The following is a 21,273-nucleotide window of genomic DNA, read 5'->3' on the forward strand; positions in this document are numbered from 1 at the left end:
GTATATCAGGAGAAAATGTGGCTGTCAGGCAACCATTTTTGCAGGTAGAGTTGCCGCTCGGTATCTGTAGGGGATTCATTCCAGGATTCCCTGTGGCTACTAAAATCCATGAATTCTCAGGTCCCTTATATAAAATGGCACAGTATGTGCCAAGAGCAGTGGTGCACACTTGTAATCCCAGTGGCTCAGGAGGCTGAGGCAGGAGGATCACGAGTTCAAAGCCAGCCTCAGCAATTTAGCAAAACCCTAAGCAACTCAGTGAGAGTCTGTCTCTAAATAAAATACAAAAAAAGGGCGGGGGGAGCTGGGGATGTGGCTTAGTGGTTAAGTGCCTCTGAGTTCAATCCCTGTTTAAAAAAAAAAAATTGGCACAGTATGTGTATATAATCTACAATATACTCCATATACTTTAAAATCTCTTTAGATTACTTACAATTCCTAATAAAATGTAAATGCTATGTACTTATTGTCATTATATTGTTTAGGGAATAATAACAAGAAAAAAATCTGTACCTATTTAGCACAGACACAATCATCATAGGCTTAACTGCATTTTTGATCCACAAGGACACATCTCCTTCAGTTTCTATCACTTCTAAACAATGCCATCACATTATGAATCCATCCTTGGATTAGCCACCCACCCTTAAGAGTTACACAAGGCTGTTGACAGTGGCCTACCTTATAAAGGCTGTGTGCAGACTGATGTCTCTTTCAGTACTGGGGTGGCTGTGCTGGTGGGAGGGGCCCTCTGTGAAGGGAGGTCGTCATCTCCAGGACTGACAGGAGTCCCACTCATCAACTCTCCCAGGGCCTGCAGCAGGAAGACCACTCTGGCAGTTGGAGTTGACTTTTTGCCCAATGATCAAGTATCTCAATCCAGAAGCAATTCAAACTTCCCAACTCCTTCTAGATTAAAAATAGGCCCAAGGAATACCCAGACAGGCTAATTGCCCCTTCTTCTCTCACAAAGCTACCAAGGGATGTGTATGTCATTTTACAAATTAGTTTGTGAATCTTATTTCTGCTATCCCTATTCCTGTAATTTTCCTGGTATGTAGCATGGAATGAAACTCATCACTTGTATTTTTCTTCTTGTATTCAGATATTTGATGATAACCTAACTGTTTTGAGAGAAAAAAAAAATCAAACAAATGTTCTGGTTTTGCCATCCTCAAATCCTCAAAACTGTTCCATTTATATTGTCAGGACACTGTCTCAGTACGTGCATGTATACTGATCCCTCTTACTCTGAGCTTTACCTGCTGACTACTCCATTAGCCTGCAAATTTGCCAGCACAGAGCAGATTCTCTCATTGCTTCCTATACACCGTTCTTATTCTCCCACCTGTATCTACATTTGCCTTTCTCTAATGTGCCCGTTCCTGCGCCCCCTGCATCTCTACTCTTTCATCGCAATCTCTCTTCCCCTTGGTGCTTTACTGATAGCCCTGCAACTTCCTTTGACACACAGGCCACACTATACTTTTGACACTGACTACAAGGAACTGGGATTATTCTTCTCACACGTGGAGTTGAAACACAAGTAATGGACACAATGGAATGATACTTTTTCACCTACAAAGACAGCAACTCCAATTACTTTAATCTATTACATGTATCTTCCTTTTTGATTGTTTGTTTGTGTGGTGCTGGGTGGAGATTGAACCCAGGGCCTCATACATGCTAGGCAAGCGCTTTACCACACTTTCTGACACTCCCAGACCCTCTTTGCATCTTCTTACAAATTCTCCTTACATTTGACAGTCCCTTACACTGCGTAAGTGTTTTCTACTAAAAAGAGAAAGACTTTGGCTATTCTTAAGTAAGCAAACTAGTAAATCAGCTTCCGGTATGGCTATTGGCATTGATTTATAAACACTCTGATATTTTAGTAGACTATATTTCAAAAAGACCATCCACAGAATTTTCATCAGTAAATTCTATATTCAACAGAATATATTTCATATTTATTATGTCATTATACTACCGAGTTAGAAAATAACATTAGAATATCTCACTTTTTTCCTAATTACATTGTATAGATTCCTCTGTTCCTCTTCTTTATTGGGGTCCTAATTCTATACATAATTACATTAATTATCAAGAGACAACTGAATAAGGAAACTGTATAAGAAAACATCTTATGATAAAACACACGTATTTTTAAAGCTAAGAGACATAGAAGGTATTTGATGTCAAGTGCAGGGCCTTATATCTTTCTAAAATAAAAACATTCAGAACAGGTTGATGCTTATTGAACTGAATTCAATATTCTAAGGACAGAATGCAATTATAGCAGTGAAGAAACATAGGAGCAGGCAGCCTATTATTTTGAGGTCATCTGTACTGTTAGGCCCATATGTAAGAGAGAAATCAGCATTTTACCCGACCCCTGTACTAGCTCTGTGGTTAGATCAGAGAAGTCTGGATTTGTTTTCCAGTGATTCCATTTCTTAGAGCCATGTTTTCCTCTGCTGATTAGTCACATATTTAGAACATGACCCTGAACAAAATTTAGAACAAGCCTTTCAGGCATATAATGTCAGAACATCAGCAGATTTCATGAAAGCAGGTACAGGTCCATTTTAGAAAAAAAAAAAGAATGAATTTCATATTAGTTGTCTCAAATCTGCCATTTGTTGTTTATGAACCATTAAAAACAAACTGTAGCTTTAGTTCTGTATCTCTTTATCTCAAGATCTATACGGAGTGCTGCAGTAGTCTTGATGAATGGTCTATCTGAATGTTGGAAAAAGTGGAAAGAAGTCAAGAAATTTCCTGATGGTAGGAAGCCCGTGTTCAACTCCCAAGTTCCTTCGCTGTCTTGAGAGCATTAAAAAAAAAAAAAAAAGTTTTAAAAGGTGAGACTTCTCTTCAAAGATCTTCTTCTTTTATGGTCCCAAAAACACAGTCACCTTCTGCTCTCTTAATCTTTCTTTTTCTTGGTAGAAAACTAGAATAGTCCTTCTGTTGTAAAGTAAGCAGAGAGATCAGATTCATAAATAAGAGGAAATAATTTTCACAATAATAATAACAAAAAATTAAAGGATTTACCTGTTTAAGCAGTAGTTTTTTAAAAAGGTTTTATCCTGCCGAAGCTTTATTTGGGGTTGGTGCTCATCTGGTAGGGCCAAGGACAGCGCCCCCTGCAGGGCTTCAGAGGAAGCCATATCCTAAGTGGCTTTTTTGAGCCCTGTCACTTCAGGAAAAGTTTAGCTCTGCCTGTCTTGTCCCTCTCTCCAATTTTAAAGTCATGTGACTTTCCATTTTTAACATTAATCTCAAATCTTCAGACCATAAAAACAAATTCTAAAATATCATTGTGATTATTTTCAAGCATTTTAAGAGGTCATGGTTACCACTAACCTCAGTGAGCATGTAGTTTCCTTTCAGTACTTAAGAAATCTCAGAGACAGGGCCTTCGGGGATACCTCACCAGGCAGATGGGTTAAAACTATTTTCTATGAGAAATGTCTTGATAAAGAAGCCCTTTGACAGAGTGGCTGAAGAGATAGATTTAATTGGTTATAAAAATAAAGACCACTGGATTCAGACTCTGGCTCTGGCTATGTGATCTTGGGCCAGCTACTTAACTTTTCTGTGTGTCAGTCCCGAAACCAAGGATAATAACAGGACCTGAGTTGTTAGGAGGATTAAATGAGTTTTATAGTTTGCCCTTGGAATCCATGGGCTCCACATCCACAGGTTTAACCAACCAGTGATGGAAATTATTTTTTAAATTTGCATCTGTACGGACCATGTAGACTTTTTCTTATTATTCCCTAAAGAATTCAATATTATAAGTATTTCAATAATAAAGTTTTACATAGCATTTATACTGTATCAGATATTACAAGTAATCTAGAGATGGTTTAAAATACATAGGGAGATGTATATAGATTACATGTAAATACTACACCATTTTATTTATATAAAAGGCCTGAGCATCCAAAGATTTCAGCATCCCCCTTAGATACTGAGGGACAACTATACACGGAGATTCTAACTGTGCCTGGCTCCAAATGAAGCCTTGCTCAATAAATTGGGATTCAATATATTTGGACATCAGGCCCCTTGCTGACAAGCTGGCCCTGCTCAGAACTTGTGCACATTGGCCTGTTGTAAAATTGCTGCTCATCTGGAAGGACCACTGAATTAGCATCACTGTCAGTCATGGCTATGCTGTGTGTCCTGTGGTCTGTAGCTTCGCCACCATCAGACTCATCTGGAGGCGTGGTAAACAGATTGCTGGGCCCCTCCCCTGGAGTTTCTGATCCAGTAAGTTTGGAGCCCAAGAATTTGAGTTCAAATGATGCCCACACTGCTGGCCCAGGGACTATGCTTCGTGAACCACAATTCTAGCATAATAGTTCCAATCCTGGTTGTATATCAGAACCACTTGGAGAACTTTTAAAAATTCCATTGCCCAGGTTCTTCAGACCAATGAAATCAGAGTCGCCAAGGTGGGGTCCAGCCATCCTTAGTTTCTAGAGCTCCCCAGGTGATTCCAATGTGGAGCCCAGGTTTAGAACCCCTGTTCTACGCTGCCACTATGCTGCTGCAACAGTGGAATCAAAATTATGAGGTTATTCCCCTCTACAGTTTGCAGGAAATGGAGCTGAAGCTTGGTGCAGTGTTGGTGCTTGTGGGTGCACTGGGGTGCTTGTTATCAATGCTTATTTCCAAGGTCCCCACCGCAGATCTATTGCATCAATATTTAGGGGTGAGGACCAGGAGTCTGCCTTTTAAGATGCACTTCAGGAGTCCCTGATGCACATTTAGGTTTCTGATTTCTCTGAAGATACATAGCTTATAGCTGGTAGAGTTCCTCTCTCGCATCTAACCAGAAACCCTATCGTGAAAGAGAAAGCTTTGGTTATGCCATTTTGTTTTCTGAGCTCACTCAAGAAAAGGACCTTATGTACTCACATATTTACAAATATATTCTTATATATGAGGGACCATTATATATATAACAGACCCTGAGACAGATGCTAGATGGATGATTCATCCCATTCAACACTACTTACAGGTCACCTTTATTTCATTGACTTACACTACAATTTGGACATACAAAGCAATAATTAGCAAGTAGTTAAGGGCACAATTCTGGGATCAGACTGCTGGCTTCCTTCCCCATTGATTGCTGTTCAACCTTGGGTATGTCATTTAACTCTCTGAACCTTAGTTTCCTCGGTGGGTTTACAGAGATCTTTGGAGAGGACAAATGTGTTAATTCACATAGAAGAGCTCGGAATAGTGTCTGGCAATAAAAAAATCCTTAATGATGTTGTTTATGATGATTCTATTATTGTTACCTACACAAAACTAAATACTCAAAGAAGTATCTTATAAACTTCAGAGTTGTTTTGAACAGGGTATATTGCTAAAAAAAAAATCTATGAAACAAAAACATACTGAATGCACTAAAATACATAAACTCAAAAGAGAACTTTCCAAAAAATGCATGGGATGCAGAAGAAAATCACTAAGGAATTTTGTGTTCCTCTTGGAAACTTTTCATGTGAAAATTTCCTTAGCCCCGCTGGATGTTACAACAAAAATAACTGTACTTTTGTGACAGCCTTCCGATCTACACAGAGTTTCTGAGCAATTCTGGCTTATTCTTGGAAATAGAATTACTTTGGGTAAAGAGGGAAAAAGAGCAGATTTATCAAAATTATAATGTTTCAATTACATCCTTTTACTCACAGACCTGGCTTTGTTGAACATGGTATTTTTGACTTTTGCCTTGTTCCAGGACTTCAATCTGCTAAATAGATTAGTAAAATGTCAGTCAGCACAGCCCAGAGAAAGCAAGCACACAAATCATCTATTTAACTAGCACATTTCCCTTCCACCATAATCCTCTTAATGGTCCCCAAGGCTGCCAGTCCCTAGGCACACATGCTTGTCATCTATGAACCCCCCTTCATCTGCCAGGGTCTAAATGTCACAGACACACCAGTCCCCAAAAGTGCAGGGAGGCTCTGTGTTTAACACTGGCGGTTGGCTGCCTATGGATTTTGCGATTTGACACAGCGTTTAAAAGGACCTCACACGAAATGAAACGCGCTTCTAAATCCTGAGATAATCCACGGAGCTCCAATCCATATGCTGAATCAAAGCCAAGTGGGGCTTCGCTTAATCAAAAGGCACCATTAATCAAATGAAGAATCATACTGAAGTTCAAAGACACTTCACTAGATCTCATGTTCATGAGGTAAACTTAATATACCAGTCAGGATCCAGGAGGAAACAGATGGTACACCCCTGGGGTAACCATGAGAATTTTAAAAGGAACTATTTAGCATTTAATGGAGGTGTGGGCGGGTTTAAAGCGAGTCAGCCAAGGGATGCTGGACCCCCTGGGGGCTGCAGGGAGGGTGGGGGGGCGGGGATTCTTACCACCTCCTAGCTTGCAGGGGCAGTGGGGGTGGGGGAAGAGCTACTACTGGAACCACAGTAGCCTAGCTGCAGACTTCAGTAGAGGGATGTGAAACCAGAGGGACTCACCAGGGGCAGGACTGGAGAAATAAGTCGTCCAACCCCACTTTCCCCCCACTCTCCAGCCTCCTACTGGGATTCCCACTGGGTGGTTCCGTGGAAGGCAAGGTCACAGTCCTCACTGATCAGTCTCAGGGCACAGTGCAGTGGGGGGAGAGTGAATCTTAGGGGCAGACAGTGTCTGGCACATCTAGAGAATGTGACCTAACCAGGGCTGGAGGACAGCGTTCTTAGACTTTTCTTCATGGAAAAATAAAGGATCATTAAACCAGTCTGCATCACGTGCAAAGCTCCCGCCAGGCACAGGGCACTCTGCTCTACAATGGTGGATGTCTCTGCACTAACTGCTTTTCTGTTCCAACACACACACTCCTTGAAGTTGGGTCTTGGTTTCCAGCCAGCATGTGGTAAACGCGGCCATTCATAGATGATAGGATGAAGGGGTGAAGGAGGAAATTCTTTACTGCTGCTTATCACTCACAAGTACTATGGAATGGGACATTCCAGAATAACTGAGGTAAACATCATTAAAAGCATGAACTTTTCACTATGGTTAATTTTGCTGTAATATAAGTTGCTTTCAGGGGATATACACAGGATTTCCTTTAGGTTAGCAGAATAGAAATCTTCGTGTATTTGAAGCCCATACCTCAATAATTTTAACCAGTTGTTAAGTTTGGTAAATGAGAAATTAATATTCTGATGTCATATGTGTTTGCTATTGTTATTTTTTATTATTTTGTAATGTGTTAGAGTTTATAGTCTTGTGCTGTGAATACAGAACTTGGGGGGAAAATTCTCATAATTTTTTTCTCCCCTATTCTCCTTCCTTGAGACACACCAGAAGCACCACCTGTTGCTAGACACAGTGGCACACACCTATGGACACCCACTTGGGAGGCTGAGGTGGGAAGATCACTTGAGCCTGGGAGTCTGAAGCCAGCCTAGGCAACATAGCAAGACCCCATTTCCAAAAAGCACCAGTTGCCTTTTGAATAATCTTGCTTTGCCCCAAAACAGAGGTGAGATTGTTGGAAAGAGTGAGAGAGAGAAATACATATGGTGATGGCAATTGGGGGTGGATGAGAGGTATGGATGAGGCAACAGGAATTAAAAATCCACCTTGTTCTTGGCCACTTTTGAGAAAATCAATTTAGAGGTGAGACCCACTATCAAGAACACTGAAGGAAGAAAACACAAAAAAACTAGGTATAGATTAATCAAAATACAATTTTTATGTATTTTCAATTCAGAAAGTTATTCACCAGCCTATTCCTGATAGGACTTCCATGTATTCAGATTATAGTTCAACGCACAAAATAATAACAATATGCTTTCAGGAATCTTTAGTAACACATCTATTGTATAAAATACATCTACTTTCCTTTCTCAGAGTCTTTTAGAATCCTTTAGGTGGCAGAGGTTGCAGGTGGTCTACTCCATTATCCATTCTGCCCTCTACCCAGTGTTGTTTGGAAAGACAACACATCCTGCTAAAAAGACTACATTTGCCTGACTCCCTTGGGAGCAGGTGCCATGATGTGACTAACTCTTGGCCAACAAGCTACAGGTAGAAATTCTGTGTGAGACTCTCGAGACTCCTCCTTAAGGAAAAGAAGAAAGTCATTCTTCTTTCCTCCTTACACTTGCTGCCTAGAATGTGGGTGGAAAGACTGGCGCTCTAGCAGCCACATTGTGCGTGAGGTCTTTGGTGGCACTGTAGAACCACCATCACAGCCCTAGACTGCCTACCTCTAGGCTTATTTTAGGTGAGAGAGAAACACACTTCTATTTTGCCTAAGGCACTTGCTTTGTCTTGTTTTGTTTTCTGTTATATGCAGCTAAACCTAAACCTAACTTTATTTTCAAATAAAACAATCCTTTAAAATTCTGCTCAAGTTAAAAGCAGTAGATATTAACAAAATTAATTTAGGCTTTTCTGTAGGCACATCACTTTTTTTTCCTTCTCATGGTTAAAATTGCCTTTAAGAATTTAAGGTGATGTTTGTTGTGGTTGTGTGTTTATATTATTCTTTATTGAATTTATTTGATTTGCATTTTAAAAATCTCTTCATGAACAGGTCAAGTCTTACCTTTGAAGGCATTGCCTAATGCTAACCTGCCTAATAGCACTAAATTTCTTTTTCTCATTCCATGTTAATAGGAAAAACCAGTACTTTTTAATTTAATCAGCTTCTAGGGACCCTCTGCTTTATTTATGGGGTTTATTTAGTCACAATTTTCTCAATTTTTCCCTCTTCCCCCAGATTCTTCAAGATTATCAAAATCTGGACTCAGGACCCACCTTGCCAAGTGGGGACGTCTGTCCTAGTGCACACAGACCTTCTATAGATGACATGTGCATGTATCAATTCAGACTGTGTTTGCCTAGAATGTCACAGTCTTGCACTTATATAGTGTTATGGTTTAGTTATGAGGGGTTCCCCAAAGCATGTGTATGAGACAATGCAAGGAAGCTTAGAGGTGAAATGATCGGGTTATGTGAGTCTTAACCTAATCAGTGCATTAATCCCCCTATAGAGATTAACTGGGTGGTAACTATAAGCAGGTATGGTGTGGCTGCAGGAAGTAGGTCTCAGAGGCCCTGTCTTTGGGGCTTTTATTTTGTCTGTGTTGAGGGGAGCATGTTCTCTCTTTCTCCACCCCCCTCCCCCCCCCACACACACACATCCTGAGCTGCTTTCCTCCACCACTCTCTTCCGCCATGATGTTCTACTTCACCTTGAGCCCAGCAATGAAGTTGACCGTCTATGGTCCAAGACCTCTGATATGGTGCACCTCAAAATAAATTTTTCCTCCTGTAATATTGGTCCTGTGTGGTCTTTTGTTGGTAGCAGGGACAAAACTGACTAAAACATACATACTTAAAGTCATAAAATGACTCTAGTCCACTGTCCTTCGTGGAAGTTCAGCACTCAGTGAGTTCAAAGTGAGTTCCTCTGTCTCTGCTTTACCTTCCCCAGTCCGCGTCCACCAGGAAACTCCAGATTGAAAGCCCTACAACACGCTCTTGGAAACTCAATTTTCAAGAGAAAAGGGGTGTCGGGGTGGCAGCTTTCGGTTCCCTTTCCCTTCCCCTTCCCCCTCCCCATCCCTTGGTGACCATGGGTGGGGACTTTTCACCTGGCTGAAGAGACCTTAAACTCAGCCCTTAAACTCCACTTGGTTTGGGCAAACTGCTAATGGTAGAAACAATTTAGTTGGCCTAGGCCCTCCTGCCTCTAGTGACCTATGTAGGTATTGCTCTTGCCTCCAGCAGGTGACTTCCCGGGCCCTCACCCTTTCACAGACTGGTAAACCTTGCCCAGGAGCGACCCCCAGCCTCTGCTCCCCTGTCTTCCAATAAAACTCCTTTTGGTGCTTTATTCTAGTTCCCTTAGGGGTTGAGGCTGCTCCTCTCCACCAAAGGAACAGCCAAAGGAACATGAGGATCTCTAGACCACCCGCCTTCATCTGATCTAGCAGGGTGGGGTAAGTCCCTTTCCCTTTGATCTTTCGACTCCCTCCTGTTTGCAGAGACTCTGTAAATCTTGTCCGTGTCAGAGACTCCCCTCCAACCCATCTAGGTCCCCAGTGGATTGTAAAGACTCGCAATCCCTGGCCAGCCCACTCATTCTCCAGTGAGTAGAGTAGGTAATTGGGATGCTTTTTTCCTTCCTGCTCACCCCTGGGTGACGAAAGACCATGGGAAACACAGAGTCCACTCTGGACCTCAAAACTCCCTTAGGGTGTCTATACATGAATTTTTCCAAATTGGGACTAGTCAGGATTTATGCCGTAAACAGCTCCTTTTCTATTCCACTGTGGCCTGGCCACAATACACTTTAGATAATGGCTCTAAACGGCCTCTTGAGGGGACTTTTGATTTTAAAATCCTCACTGATTTGGACAATTTCTGCCAAGGGATGGAAAAGTGGTTAGAGGTTCCTTATCATAGGCCTTTAGAGATTTATGCTCCCGCCCCTCTTTCTGCTCCACATGTTCCACTTTCCAAGTCCTTCTTGATAAAGAAACTCCTCCTTCCAAGTCCCCCCTCCTCCTGACCCTGACTCCTCTCTGCTTACTGAACCTCCCAAGACACTCTCCTCACCACCCCCAGACCCTCCCATCCTGATCTTGCTCCTTATCCAGAATGGGCTCCACCTGAATTAGATCCCCTGTCTCTTCCCCAGTAAGTGCCCATACCAGGTCTCACCAAATGACCTAAGACACCGAACTTCTCTGTCCTCTCCACGAGGTGGCAGGATCTGAGGGCATCGTTCAAGTTCATGTCCCTTTTTCTTTATAAGACCTCTCCCCAATTGAAAAACGCTTAGGCTCCTTTTCTGCTGACCCCACTACCTATATTAAAAAATTAAAATACCTTTCCCAAGCCTATGACCTTCCTTAGCATAATGTCCTTGTCATCCTTACCTCCACCCTTAAACCTCCCTGCCCTCGCCCCATGAACACACTCAAGTCCAGGTAGCTGCACGGGACCATGCAGACCAGGTTCATTTGACCAATGACACCATGCCTACAGGTGCGGTCACAGTCCCCGACACCAACCCTGATTAGGACTATCAAAATGGACAGGGCCAACGCCACTGTGCCCAGATGATAGAATGTCTGCTGGCAGGCATGCAGGCAGTTTCTGATAAGTTTTTATTTTGATAAACTGAGAGAAGTCACTCAGGGGCCTGATGAGAATCCTGCAATGTTCCTTACCTGCTTAACAGAGGCCCTCTGGGGCGACCATTCTGGCCACTCATCTTATCACCTAGTCAGCCCCCGATATTAGAAAAAAGCTAAAGCGCACTGAGGATGGTTCCCAAACCCCCATCCAAGATCTGGTGAAAATGGCCTTTAAAGTTTACAGTGCCTGCGAGGAAACAGCTGAACTCAGCTGGCAGGCCCACTTACACAAAAAGGTGGCACTCCCGACACAAAGAATCCCTAGGGACAAGATTGTCCTTCCTCCACTCCAAGCCCATGATCTCCTCTTCAACAACCACAAGTCACTTCACATCAGTCCCCAAACTCTCTTTCAATTCGTCCAACCTCTCTTTTACCTACCTGACATGTGTGACTTAATTCAACAGGTCCATTCCACATGCTCCATATGTTCCTCTGTCACGCCGCAAGGGGGCTTATGACCCAAGCTCCCCACTTATCAGATGCGAGGACATCAACCAGGCAAAGATTGGCAGTTAGATTTTACTCACATGCCCAGACACAAAAAGTTCCCATACCTACTCACCCTGGTTGATACCTTTTCAGGACGAGTTGAGGCTTTCCCGATCTCTCAAGAGACGCCGGACACTGTGGCCTCAGTCCTCACTGAGCAGATCATCCCCAGATTCGGCCTTCTGACGTCCATCCAGTCAGACAATGGCCCTGCCTTCACTTCTCAAATAACTCAACAGGTCTCAGAAAGCCTCAACACCTCCTGGAAACTTCACATTCCTTATGGGCCGCAGTTCTTGGGTAAGGTTGAGTGGGCCCACAGGATCCTCAAGGACCACCTCATGAAACTCTCAATTGAGCTTCCAATCTCCTGGCCAGATCTGCTTCCCCTTGCACTTATCCAAATCCAAGCTGCCCCGAGAGACCCCTTTTACCTACCTGACATGTGTGACTTAATTCAAATTTAATTAGTTCGAACTTAATTAGTTCGAAGGGCTAAGTCCCTTTGAACTGCTCTATGGCCATCCTTCCTAATTAATCACAACCTTCCCATCCAACCCCCACTCCTGGCCTCATATCTATCTCACCTTGCTCCGAAACCTCCTCTGGGAACATGTGGATCGCCACCTTCCTGCCCCAGCAGAACTAGTGCCTTCTGAGGGTCCACTTCAATCAGGAGACTGCCCTCTTAAAGGAACGCCATCCTTGATCACTCTAACTACGCTGGACGGGTTGGACGTGGTGATTCTCACCACGCCTACATCAGCCAAACTATTAGGCCACCCCTCTTGGTATCATGTTTTTCACCTCAAGCTTGCCATAGATCCAAAATCCTGGTCATTCCAATTTATGGGACCCACTAAGCTCAAGATCACCTGTGGGCCTCCCACTTTTTTCCCTCTTGAGTCTGTTCCTACAGGTGTCCCAGACCTGAACGACACTGCCTAATCCCTACTGCTGGCGTTTCCAGGTACAGGGGACCTGGGATGGTAAGACCCGGAAATTAGGAACCGGCGATTGCCAATCTTCTGGTTGCCAAACAACTGTCTCCATTCTATTAACCATCCTCAGTCTTTCTGACCTAGTGCCCCTCCTCTGCTTTATGACCAAACCAAGTAGTACTGCAAGTTCAACCAGATATTTAGGGAGGATGCCCTCACACCTCCTGCAATATGCACAAGCTTAGAGAGACCACCCAAATCCAATTCCTATATACCGATTCTGGAGGTAGCACCTACCTGAACATCAGAGATCCCTGGGACAATTGCTGAGCCACAGAAGAAGAGGGTAAGCTGTACATCTAACCCTGGGACAGCCGGAACTCTTAAGATTTTCTGCACCTACACCCTGGTGATTCCTCAGCTCCACCAAGAAATCCTCCAGAAAGAAACTGCCCTCACTTACCAGCTAGGGGCACATGAGGCAGAGAAGGGAGACCCATTTTCATGGCTGGCCCTTGTACGTCACGGGTTACAACTCCTAAACTACTCCAGGGTCAATAATATTTCTGATTGTTTTCTGTGTGATGTTCTGCCCGCCCTTAATGGCAGTCCCTCACCTTTCCCCTTAACATCTCCCAAGGGGATGATGCCTCTCTGCCTCTGATGGGGATCCCCCTTTTTGACAATCCCCTGTAGTAGCAGCAAAACCTTTCCATCTGCTATGCCTCAAAAACCACTCCCAGGTTCAACGTAACTAATTATGGTGTCCTCTCAAGTCCATGAACTCCTGGGATTTTTCTTTTGGTGTAATGAGGCATTGATGAACTCCTCTACTGCCACTCCTTTCTATACCCCTGTCACCCTATTTCCTTAACTAACACTCTTTTTTTTTCTTTTCTTGGCTTCTATTTATTTATGGTTGATTTTCTTTTTTTTATTGTGTAAAATTTTTTTATTTATATATAACAGCAGAATGCATTACAATTCTTATTACACATATAGAGCATAATTTTTCATATCTCTGGTTGTATACATAGTATATTCACACCAATTCATGTCTTCATACATTTCATACATGTACTTTGGATAATAATGATCATCACATTCCACCATCATTTCTAACCCCATGCCCCCTCCCTTCCCCTCCCATCTCTCTGCCCTATCTAGAGTTCCTCTATTCCTCCTATGCTTGCTCTTCCTGTTCCACTATGAATCAGCCTCCTTAGCCTGCTTCCACCCACTGGATCTCAAGGGTCAGCCTTTCTTCCAGTGATCATAGGCATTTCCATCACCTTCTCCCTGGTCCCCTCAGGCAATGGGCTGGGGCATTAGGCTATAGCTTAACCACAACTAAAGAGCTTGAAGAAAATTTACAGCTAGCAGTGAAGCCTCTGCCAACTCCCTGGCATCTCTCCAAAGACAAAGAACATCGCTTACACGGGTCACTCTCCAAAACAGGCGGGCCCTAGACCTGCTCACCACCGACAAAGGTGGTACCTGTCTGTTCCTGAGGGAAGAATGTTGCTATTACATGGAGGAGACTGGCCTAGCAGAAGAAAACATCGATGTGCTACCTGGGCTGAGATGAAGGTGGCAGCCGAGCACCTCACTCCTCCTGGGCTGGTAGAACTCCGCCCTCGCTGCTTGGTTGGGTCTGATTGTTGGCCCCATCCTCATGATCTGTGTCTTGCTAATGATTGCTCCTTGTCGCCTCAGATTTATCCAAAACCGCATCAGCAAAGTCTCACGGGTGGCAGTCAATCAGATGCTCCTCCACCCCTACAGCCGTCTTCCCAATGAGCCCCCAACTCCTGACCTTCTCTAGACCTCCTACCAGAATAAAAGTAGCCAGATGAGACCGGGCACCCTATAACATCAAAGAGGTTGGGATGTCGGTGGGCAGCTTTCCCTTCCCATCCCACCATGGTGGCCATGGGTGGAGACTTTTCACCTGGCTGAAGAGACCTGGCCCTTAAACTCAGCCCCTAAACTCCAATTGGCCAATCGCTAATGGTAGTAACAATTTAGTTGGCCTAGGCCTTCCTACCTCCAATGACCTATGTAGGTATTATTGTCGCCTGGAGCTTTCGGGACTTCCCGGGTCCTCACCCTTTCCCAAACCAGTGCACCAAAACCCCTTTTGGTGCCTTATTCTTGTTCCGTGGTTCCTGGCCTTGTGCGCCCTTTTCTGCTTTACAAGGGGGTCCTAACTTTTCCTTCCAAGAACCAAAATAAGAAGTGAAGAGTTTGTGAAAATAAAGGTTCTTGAATATTCGGTTAAAGCAATACAAGAATATTGACTGGGGTGCGATTTTGCTGTTAGCCACAGGGATAAATGACAGATTCCAATTCATGTGCAAATGTAAGGATTGCCAACGCGGTTGTTTTCCTTGAGAACTTTAAATAGGTTATTTCCTTCTCCGTTTTATTGAGCTAACTCTTCAGCTATTCATCCTAGGAGTATTTCCTGCATCAAGTAGCTTACGTTTTATTCATCCACATTTGAGGGCACTTCTCCCTTTTAACCAGGCTACTTCAGTTAATTACTTTTCTCTTTCTTCTGTTTCATATATGTAATAATCAAAGCCTACGAGGGTCCATTCTGCCTAAGAGGTTGGATTTTATTACTCTGTTTAAAAAGAGCCTCCTTTATTTAACTACTCTCTAGTACATTTTGAATTGTTCAATCACCAAGAGGCAGCGAATTTATTTCCCCTAGAAAGATATTTTTGGCTCTAGAAGAGAAACGAATTCGAAACACAATCATTTTCTCAGGAAAAAAGCTGTAAAGATTGATGTTAAACTTAAGATGTCATCCCCCATCTAATAATGGACTAAATTTTACTAAAAGCCTTTCTGAAGGTTTTCTATTGTATTTTTAAAAGATCAGTGTAATATTCTGAAAAGAACTAAATTTATAAATGTCAACGAGGCATTAGTATTTGTAATCATTTAAGAAAATCAAACTGTACTGTCTTATTGGGAACACGTATATTTTTCAATATAATTTGAAAAATTTTAAATCTCAGCAATTTTTTGCTTTACAGCTTGCTTACCAACATTTTCAGAGAGTTAGTAGGCCTTTAATGAATAAATGTAGACTCAAAAGTAACTTATTTTTTATTTTTAATTATTTGGGATTGAATCCAATGTATAATACATAGCAGGCAAATACTCTACCACTAAACTACATTGCCAGCCTTTAATTTTTTTTTTTTTTTAATTCTGAGACAGTCTCATTAAGTTGCCCAGGCTGGCCTTGAACTTATGAGCCTCCTGCTTCAGCCTCTAGAGTAGCTGGAATTACAGGTGTGTGCCACCATACCCAGCTAAAGTTATTTTTACTTTGAGAAAAAGGGAAATCAAAAAATAAAAACAACACAGGGGCTTGAGAGTTTCTTTCACACTCTGGCTTCCACCTAAGGCTAACGGAATTTCCATTTGGCACAATGGAAGTATCTGGAAGAGACTCTGGATTCTTTCTAGAGAAAACTCTAGAGCCTGCTTAAGATCCTCTGCACTGTGTCGAAGATCCCCTCAAGATCCTGACTTCATGATTTAGCTTTTATGACAAATCCAAAAGCTTCCATTTAGGGGAAGGAAGAAATAAAACAATCCAGAGTAGAGAGTTACTCAGTGCTCAGTTTCCAAAGATGGCTTCTCATTGGAAAAATGGCTTGATTTCTAAAGACCCAGAGACTCCCACCTGGCCATCCTGACCGTGGAGCGCCAGAGGCCAGAGGAGCTCACTTTAGCAGGGTGGACTCCACCAAGGGGACCAGACCTGAGCCTGGGGACTCAGGGGTGCGGTCTGGTCTCCCCAGTGTTGGCTCACAGTGGGAACTTAAAGAGAACAAGGACACAGAGGACAGCACTTACCATTTCTGGACTCTCAGCAGCCAGTTTTACCATCTTCTCTGAGATCATCTTTTTCAAGCAGCTACTCAGCAGAAAAGCCTATAAAAATCCAGAAATAAAAGCACTCTATTAAAGAGATTTTCATTCTCTTCCTTCCCTCCCTAGTGCCATGGAGCAGATTTTGAACTCTGCTTAAAATCCAATAGCATGCTTTCAAGAATTTAGATTTCTTCTTTAACTTGCAGAAATTTGCATAAAATTGGAATTAGCAAAAAACAAAACAAAACAAAACAAACAAAACCCCATAAATTCCCCCAATTATATAGATATATTTGTGGTAAATTTTAAGGACAGCTAAAAATGGGCCCAATCTCATTACTAATCTTTTAAATACTAATCTTTTAAAAATTGCTTTCTTCCATATTTTCTATTGTTTTGCAAGCAGATCATGTTCTATGAGCAGTACATTATGTAAACTATTTATTATCATAATCAAATAAACTGATAATAGTGAATCCTGTATTTAATTATATACATCATTATTGAGAGACTTGTTATGAGGCATAAAGAGTAACCTGATTGAAAGAATATACAGGAACCTTATTACTTTTTCTGAAATTTTTAAAATGAGTTGTTTTTCTTCACTCTCATTTATTAATTTTTTATCAGTCATTTGCAAGGCAGGTAGCTGTCCCCTGATCATTTGTGGTTTAATCATCTACTGCTGAGATACTCACCACTGAGAGAGTTACACAGTGCTCAGTTTCCAAAGATGGCTTCTCATTGGAAAAATGGCTTGACTTCTAAAGACCTAGAAGTCAAGCCATTTGTACTTCTTGCTTCCCAAAGGCAGGGACTTCCTAGTTCCAGGATCTTCACCTTTCTTGTCCTGCTCTTATTTCTTGGTTTGCTGTTTCTCTTTTGCCCTACTAAGGTTTGAGACTACTGAAACTCATAGCTTGGGGCTCTAGGACCTCAGCACTGGGTTGTACTCAGGGATAATCATTGTGTTGGAGAGGATGATGGAGAGGAGGGAGGGGACAGAGAGAAACCCAGGCCAGGGTGGCAGCCAAAGTGGAAAGGCCTTGGAGGACAGAACACAGATGGCAGAATTAGGCAGAGAATGGGTGGCATGCAGGTAACACTGCACCATCTTGCAGGGCTACAGAGCACAAGATTGAAATTTACTTAAGTGGAAATGGTGGAAAAGAGGAGAAATATGACATGCAGACACAAAGTTTGACTTGCTAGCTTTGCTAAGAACTAGCCCTGTTTATCTGCACATATTCGTGATGCACACAAAGCCAGAGTATGAAATAGTCAACAATTAACTCCTGAGCTGGTGCAGCCAGGGGGATATTTTAGGATGCCTCAAGATACAGACTGATTCCACTTTCCACCCCATGTGCACAAATATGTTGGCTAGGACTCTACTATAAACCAAGTAAGGTTTATTCAACACGAAGAACTGAGCTTTTGCTAGGCAGTGGTGTACACCTGTAATCCCAGCTATTCGAAGGTGAGGCAGAAGGATCGCAAGTTCAAGGCCAGCTTTGGTAACTTAGTGAGATCCTGTCTTGTAATAAAAAACGAAAAGGGCTGAGGATGCTGTTCAGTGGTATAGAGCTTGCCCAGCGTGTGCAAAGCCCTAGGTTTGATCCCCAAATAAATCCAACTGCAAATAAATAAATAAATGAAACTAAGCTTTTGTTTAAAGAAATAAAAAAATATTTGGGCCCAAGGCTTTGTTTGTATTTACAAGGCACACAAGTCACATTTCTGGCTGTGGTAGAAGTACATCAATAAAACTCACACTCCCAGGAAATAAGATCTTACTAGGAATCCTTTAAAAGAAGGTTTATTGCACCACTCTGTAGTGGCGCAAACTCATTTGCTACTGTTTAGATTAAAAGGCCATCATAAAATTTAACTGCACTTAGCATTCTAAAGGGGTGGGTAGGGGGTTGGTTTCACTGCCAAAAATCTCTCTGTGTTTGCAAGTGACTGCAAATCTTATCTCAGCAAACCATTCTACTATTTCCCTAGGATGTTTCATATTTAAGATGAACCTAAAGGACCCATGTCTTCCACCTAGGACTGAGGTTCAGTACTCGATTTTTCAGAGTGCCTCGATGTCTGACAACTGTACTGGAAGTGGAGGGCTGGAAGAGGGCTTTGTTTACAGGAAATCAGAATGTTCTACGGAACTTAGTGGGACTCAAGTTAAACATAATGTCAATGCAAATGTTATTTTGATTCCATTTTAGAGATCCTGTATTTTTGAATCTAATTTGAAATAGTGTAAGTTAGTTTAGTAGCTCAGTAAAAATTTTTCAATTGGATTTGGTGTTTTAAAAATTAGCTTTTTTGCAGGATGTGGTGGTGCCCACCTATAATCCCAGCAGCTTGGGAGGCTGAGACAGGAGGATTGCAAGTTCAAAGCCAGCCTCAACAACTTAGCGAGGCCCTAAGCAACTCAGTGAGACCTCGTCCCTGGGTTCCAGGCCCAGTACAAAAAAAAAAAAAAGCCTTTTATCTGCTTAGATAAGGCCAAGGAAATGAAAAAGATTCCAAAACATCTATTTTCAATATTCCTATTAAGTGAGGTAATAAAATCTATATTGTCTAAGCCAGGGATCAGAAAAAAAAAATCTAGCTCATCACCTGTTTTTGTAAATAAATTCTTGTTAGAACCCAACTAGGCCCATTTGCTTATGTATCATCTGTGGTTGCTGTTGATAGAGCTCAGTAGTTGTAATAGAGACCGTGTGAACCACAGATCCTAAAACATTCCCATGTAGACCTTTAAAAACTAGTTTGCTCACCCTATGGCTCAACCAGTTGAGTCTCCATTACTTGGGCAACTGTTAAGATTTGGATCTTAAATGTCCCCCTAAAACGCATGTGTTAAAGGCCTGGTCCCCAGCTCATGGCACTAATAGGTGGTGGTGGAAACCTTAGGGGGTGGGTCCTAGTTAGAGAAAGTTAGATCATTGGAGGCACATCCTTAAAAAATATACTAGGATCTGGGTCACTACGTTTTCCTCTTTTTGCTCCCTGACCACCATCAGGTAAATAGCTTCGCTCCACCATGTGCTCCCCACCGTGATGTTCTGCTTCACTCCAGGCCCAAAGCAATAGGGTCAAGAGACTATGGACTACAGCCTCTGAAACCATGAGCCAGAATAAACCTTTCCTCCTTTAAGTGTATTTGTCTCAGGTATTTTGTCACAGTAAAGGAAAGCTAGCCCAATAACTAAATTCATTTCTAATTGATACGAAGGCCACAGTGATTGACAAAATTAAGCAAAGCAGAACCCAAAGGAAAGAAAAGATATTACAGTCCAAAAAGAACATGCATAGCACACTCGAGTCCCCTGCTCTTGTTGGGTTAAGGTAATATGCTTTGTCCACCTCAACCAGCAGGACAGCATTCCAGCACAAAGGGTTATCATGCTCTGCCCTGAGAACTCACCTGTTTGGTGTAAATAACAAACCACTGCCAGCGACTCTCCTCGCTGTACTGAAATCTGAGCTCTAAGTTCTGATTGAGAATTCGCTGGGGTCCATCCGTATCCAGCAGAGTTCCCTACAGACAGAGGAAAAGATAGTATTTGATTTTCAATAGAAATCTAAGTGCCTATTTTTTTTTTTAAGAGAGAGAGAGATAATTTCAATATTTATTTTCCAGTTTCCGGCGTATACAACATCTTTGTTTGTATGTGGTGCTGAGGATTGAACCCGGGCCGCATGCATGCCAGGAGAGTGCACTACCGCTTGAGCCACATCCCCAGCCCCCTAAGTGCCTATTTTTGTGCTAGGCAAAATATCAAAATAAGATTGTCCCTACATCCAAGAAACTACTAGTAATTGAGAAGCCAGGAAGGTAAATCACCACAGCATGATATGGTAAATGTGATCAGGGAAGTAAACACAGCTCTAGGGAAGGAAACAGAATGGCATCTGGCTCAGGCTAGGAGGGCAAAGAAAGGCCCCCAGAGGGAGGGGCATCTGAGCAAAAGTAGGAGCTGTCCTAGTTTGTTGGGTGGTTTTTTTTTTTTTGGGGGGGGGGACTTTTTTTTTAAGGAGAGGAAGATGAGGGGTGAATCCTGTTAGAAGAAATACAAATGCAAATCCCATGAGGCCTGAGGGAACCTGGCATGTTGGAGATGCTGTGAGAGATGGTGTGTGGCTGTAGCACAGGCTCCAAACTCACAGTGGGCTGGGAGAGTTGGGGTAGGGCCAGATCCTAAAATCCTGGCAGGGAACATCTACAAATTTTGACTACAGAGCAAAATTTGACTCTGACTCTTTCTTCTAGTAATAGTGTCTCATATTTCTTTGGGAAAAGCATCCCCCTTCCACAGGAGGCTATCTGGTGGGATTTTCAGAGAGTGACATATGACCCAAGTTTAGACCAATTGGACGAATGTTCTCTGTGACCCTATTTGATTCAAAGTCAAGAGATCCAAGCAGCAGATCCTGGTTAAACTCCTGTTTCCTAGAAAGCTACTTTGGTTCTTGACTCTCTTGAGCCTCAGCTTCAGTGTTTTGAATCTGTAGGTTGCTCCACATCCTTCTAAGCCATGCGTCCCCTCCTTGGCTGGAGTCTGATGTGTTGGTTTCTGTTGCTTGCCACTAACGAACCATAATTCTTACATGCTTCAGACGCTAAGTTAAGGATTTTAGACTTTATCCTGAGGCAACACACATCAAAGGATTTTAAAAGCTGGATAATTCCACTGGATTGATATTGTAGACATATTGGTCTGACAGC

General features: G+C 42.5%; 1 protein-coding gene across 4 annotated transcripts in view; it reads right to left on the reverse strand.

Moving 5' to 3' along the window:
* Positions 1 to 1,937: 1,937 nt before the first annotated feature.
* The window catches only part of Snx31 (sorting nexin 31), a 61,391-nt gene continuing 42,055 nt past the window's right edge, over positions 1,938 to 21,273 (reverse strand). For 2 of the 4 annotated variants that reach the window (XM_046464920.2, XM_046464924.2), the window contains 4 exons: positions 19,972 to 20,085; positions 16,518 to 16,595; positions 5,720 to 5,776; positions 1,938 to 2,970 (listed from right to left, as the gene is read on the reverse strand). In XM_046464920.2, the coding sequence (XP_046320876.1) occupies positions 2,878 to 2,970; positions 5,720 to 5,776; positions 16,518 to 16,595; positions 19,972 to 20,085 (342 nt within the window). In that variant the 3' untranslated portion in view covers positions 1,938 to 2,877. Of the gene's footprint in view, positions 2,971 to 5,719; positions 5,777 to 13,776; positions 14,469 to 16,517; positions 16,596 to 19,971; positions 20,086 to 21,273 lie in introns of those variants that run through there. The other 2 variants (XM_046464921.1, XM_046464922.2) reach the window with 2 other exon arrangements.

This window comes from Marmota monax, unplaced genomic scaffold, assembly GCF_021218885.2.
Source record: "Marmota monax isolate L192 unplaced genomic scaffold, Marmota_monax_Labrador192_F-V1.1 WCK01_AAM20220418_F8-fsc00003, whole genome shotgun sequence".
In the NCBI taxonomy this organism is placed as follows: Eukaryota; Metazoa; Chordata; class Mammalia; order Rodentia; family Sciuridae; genus Marmota; species Marmota monax.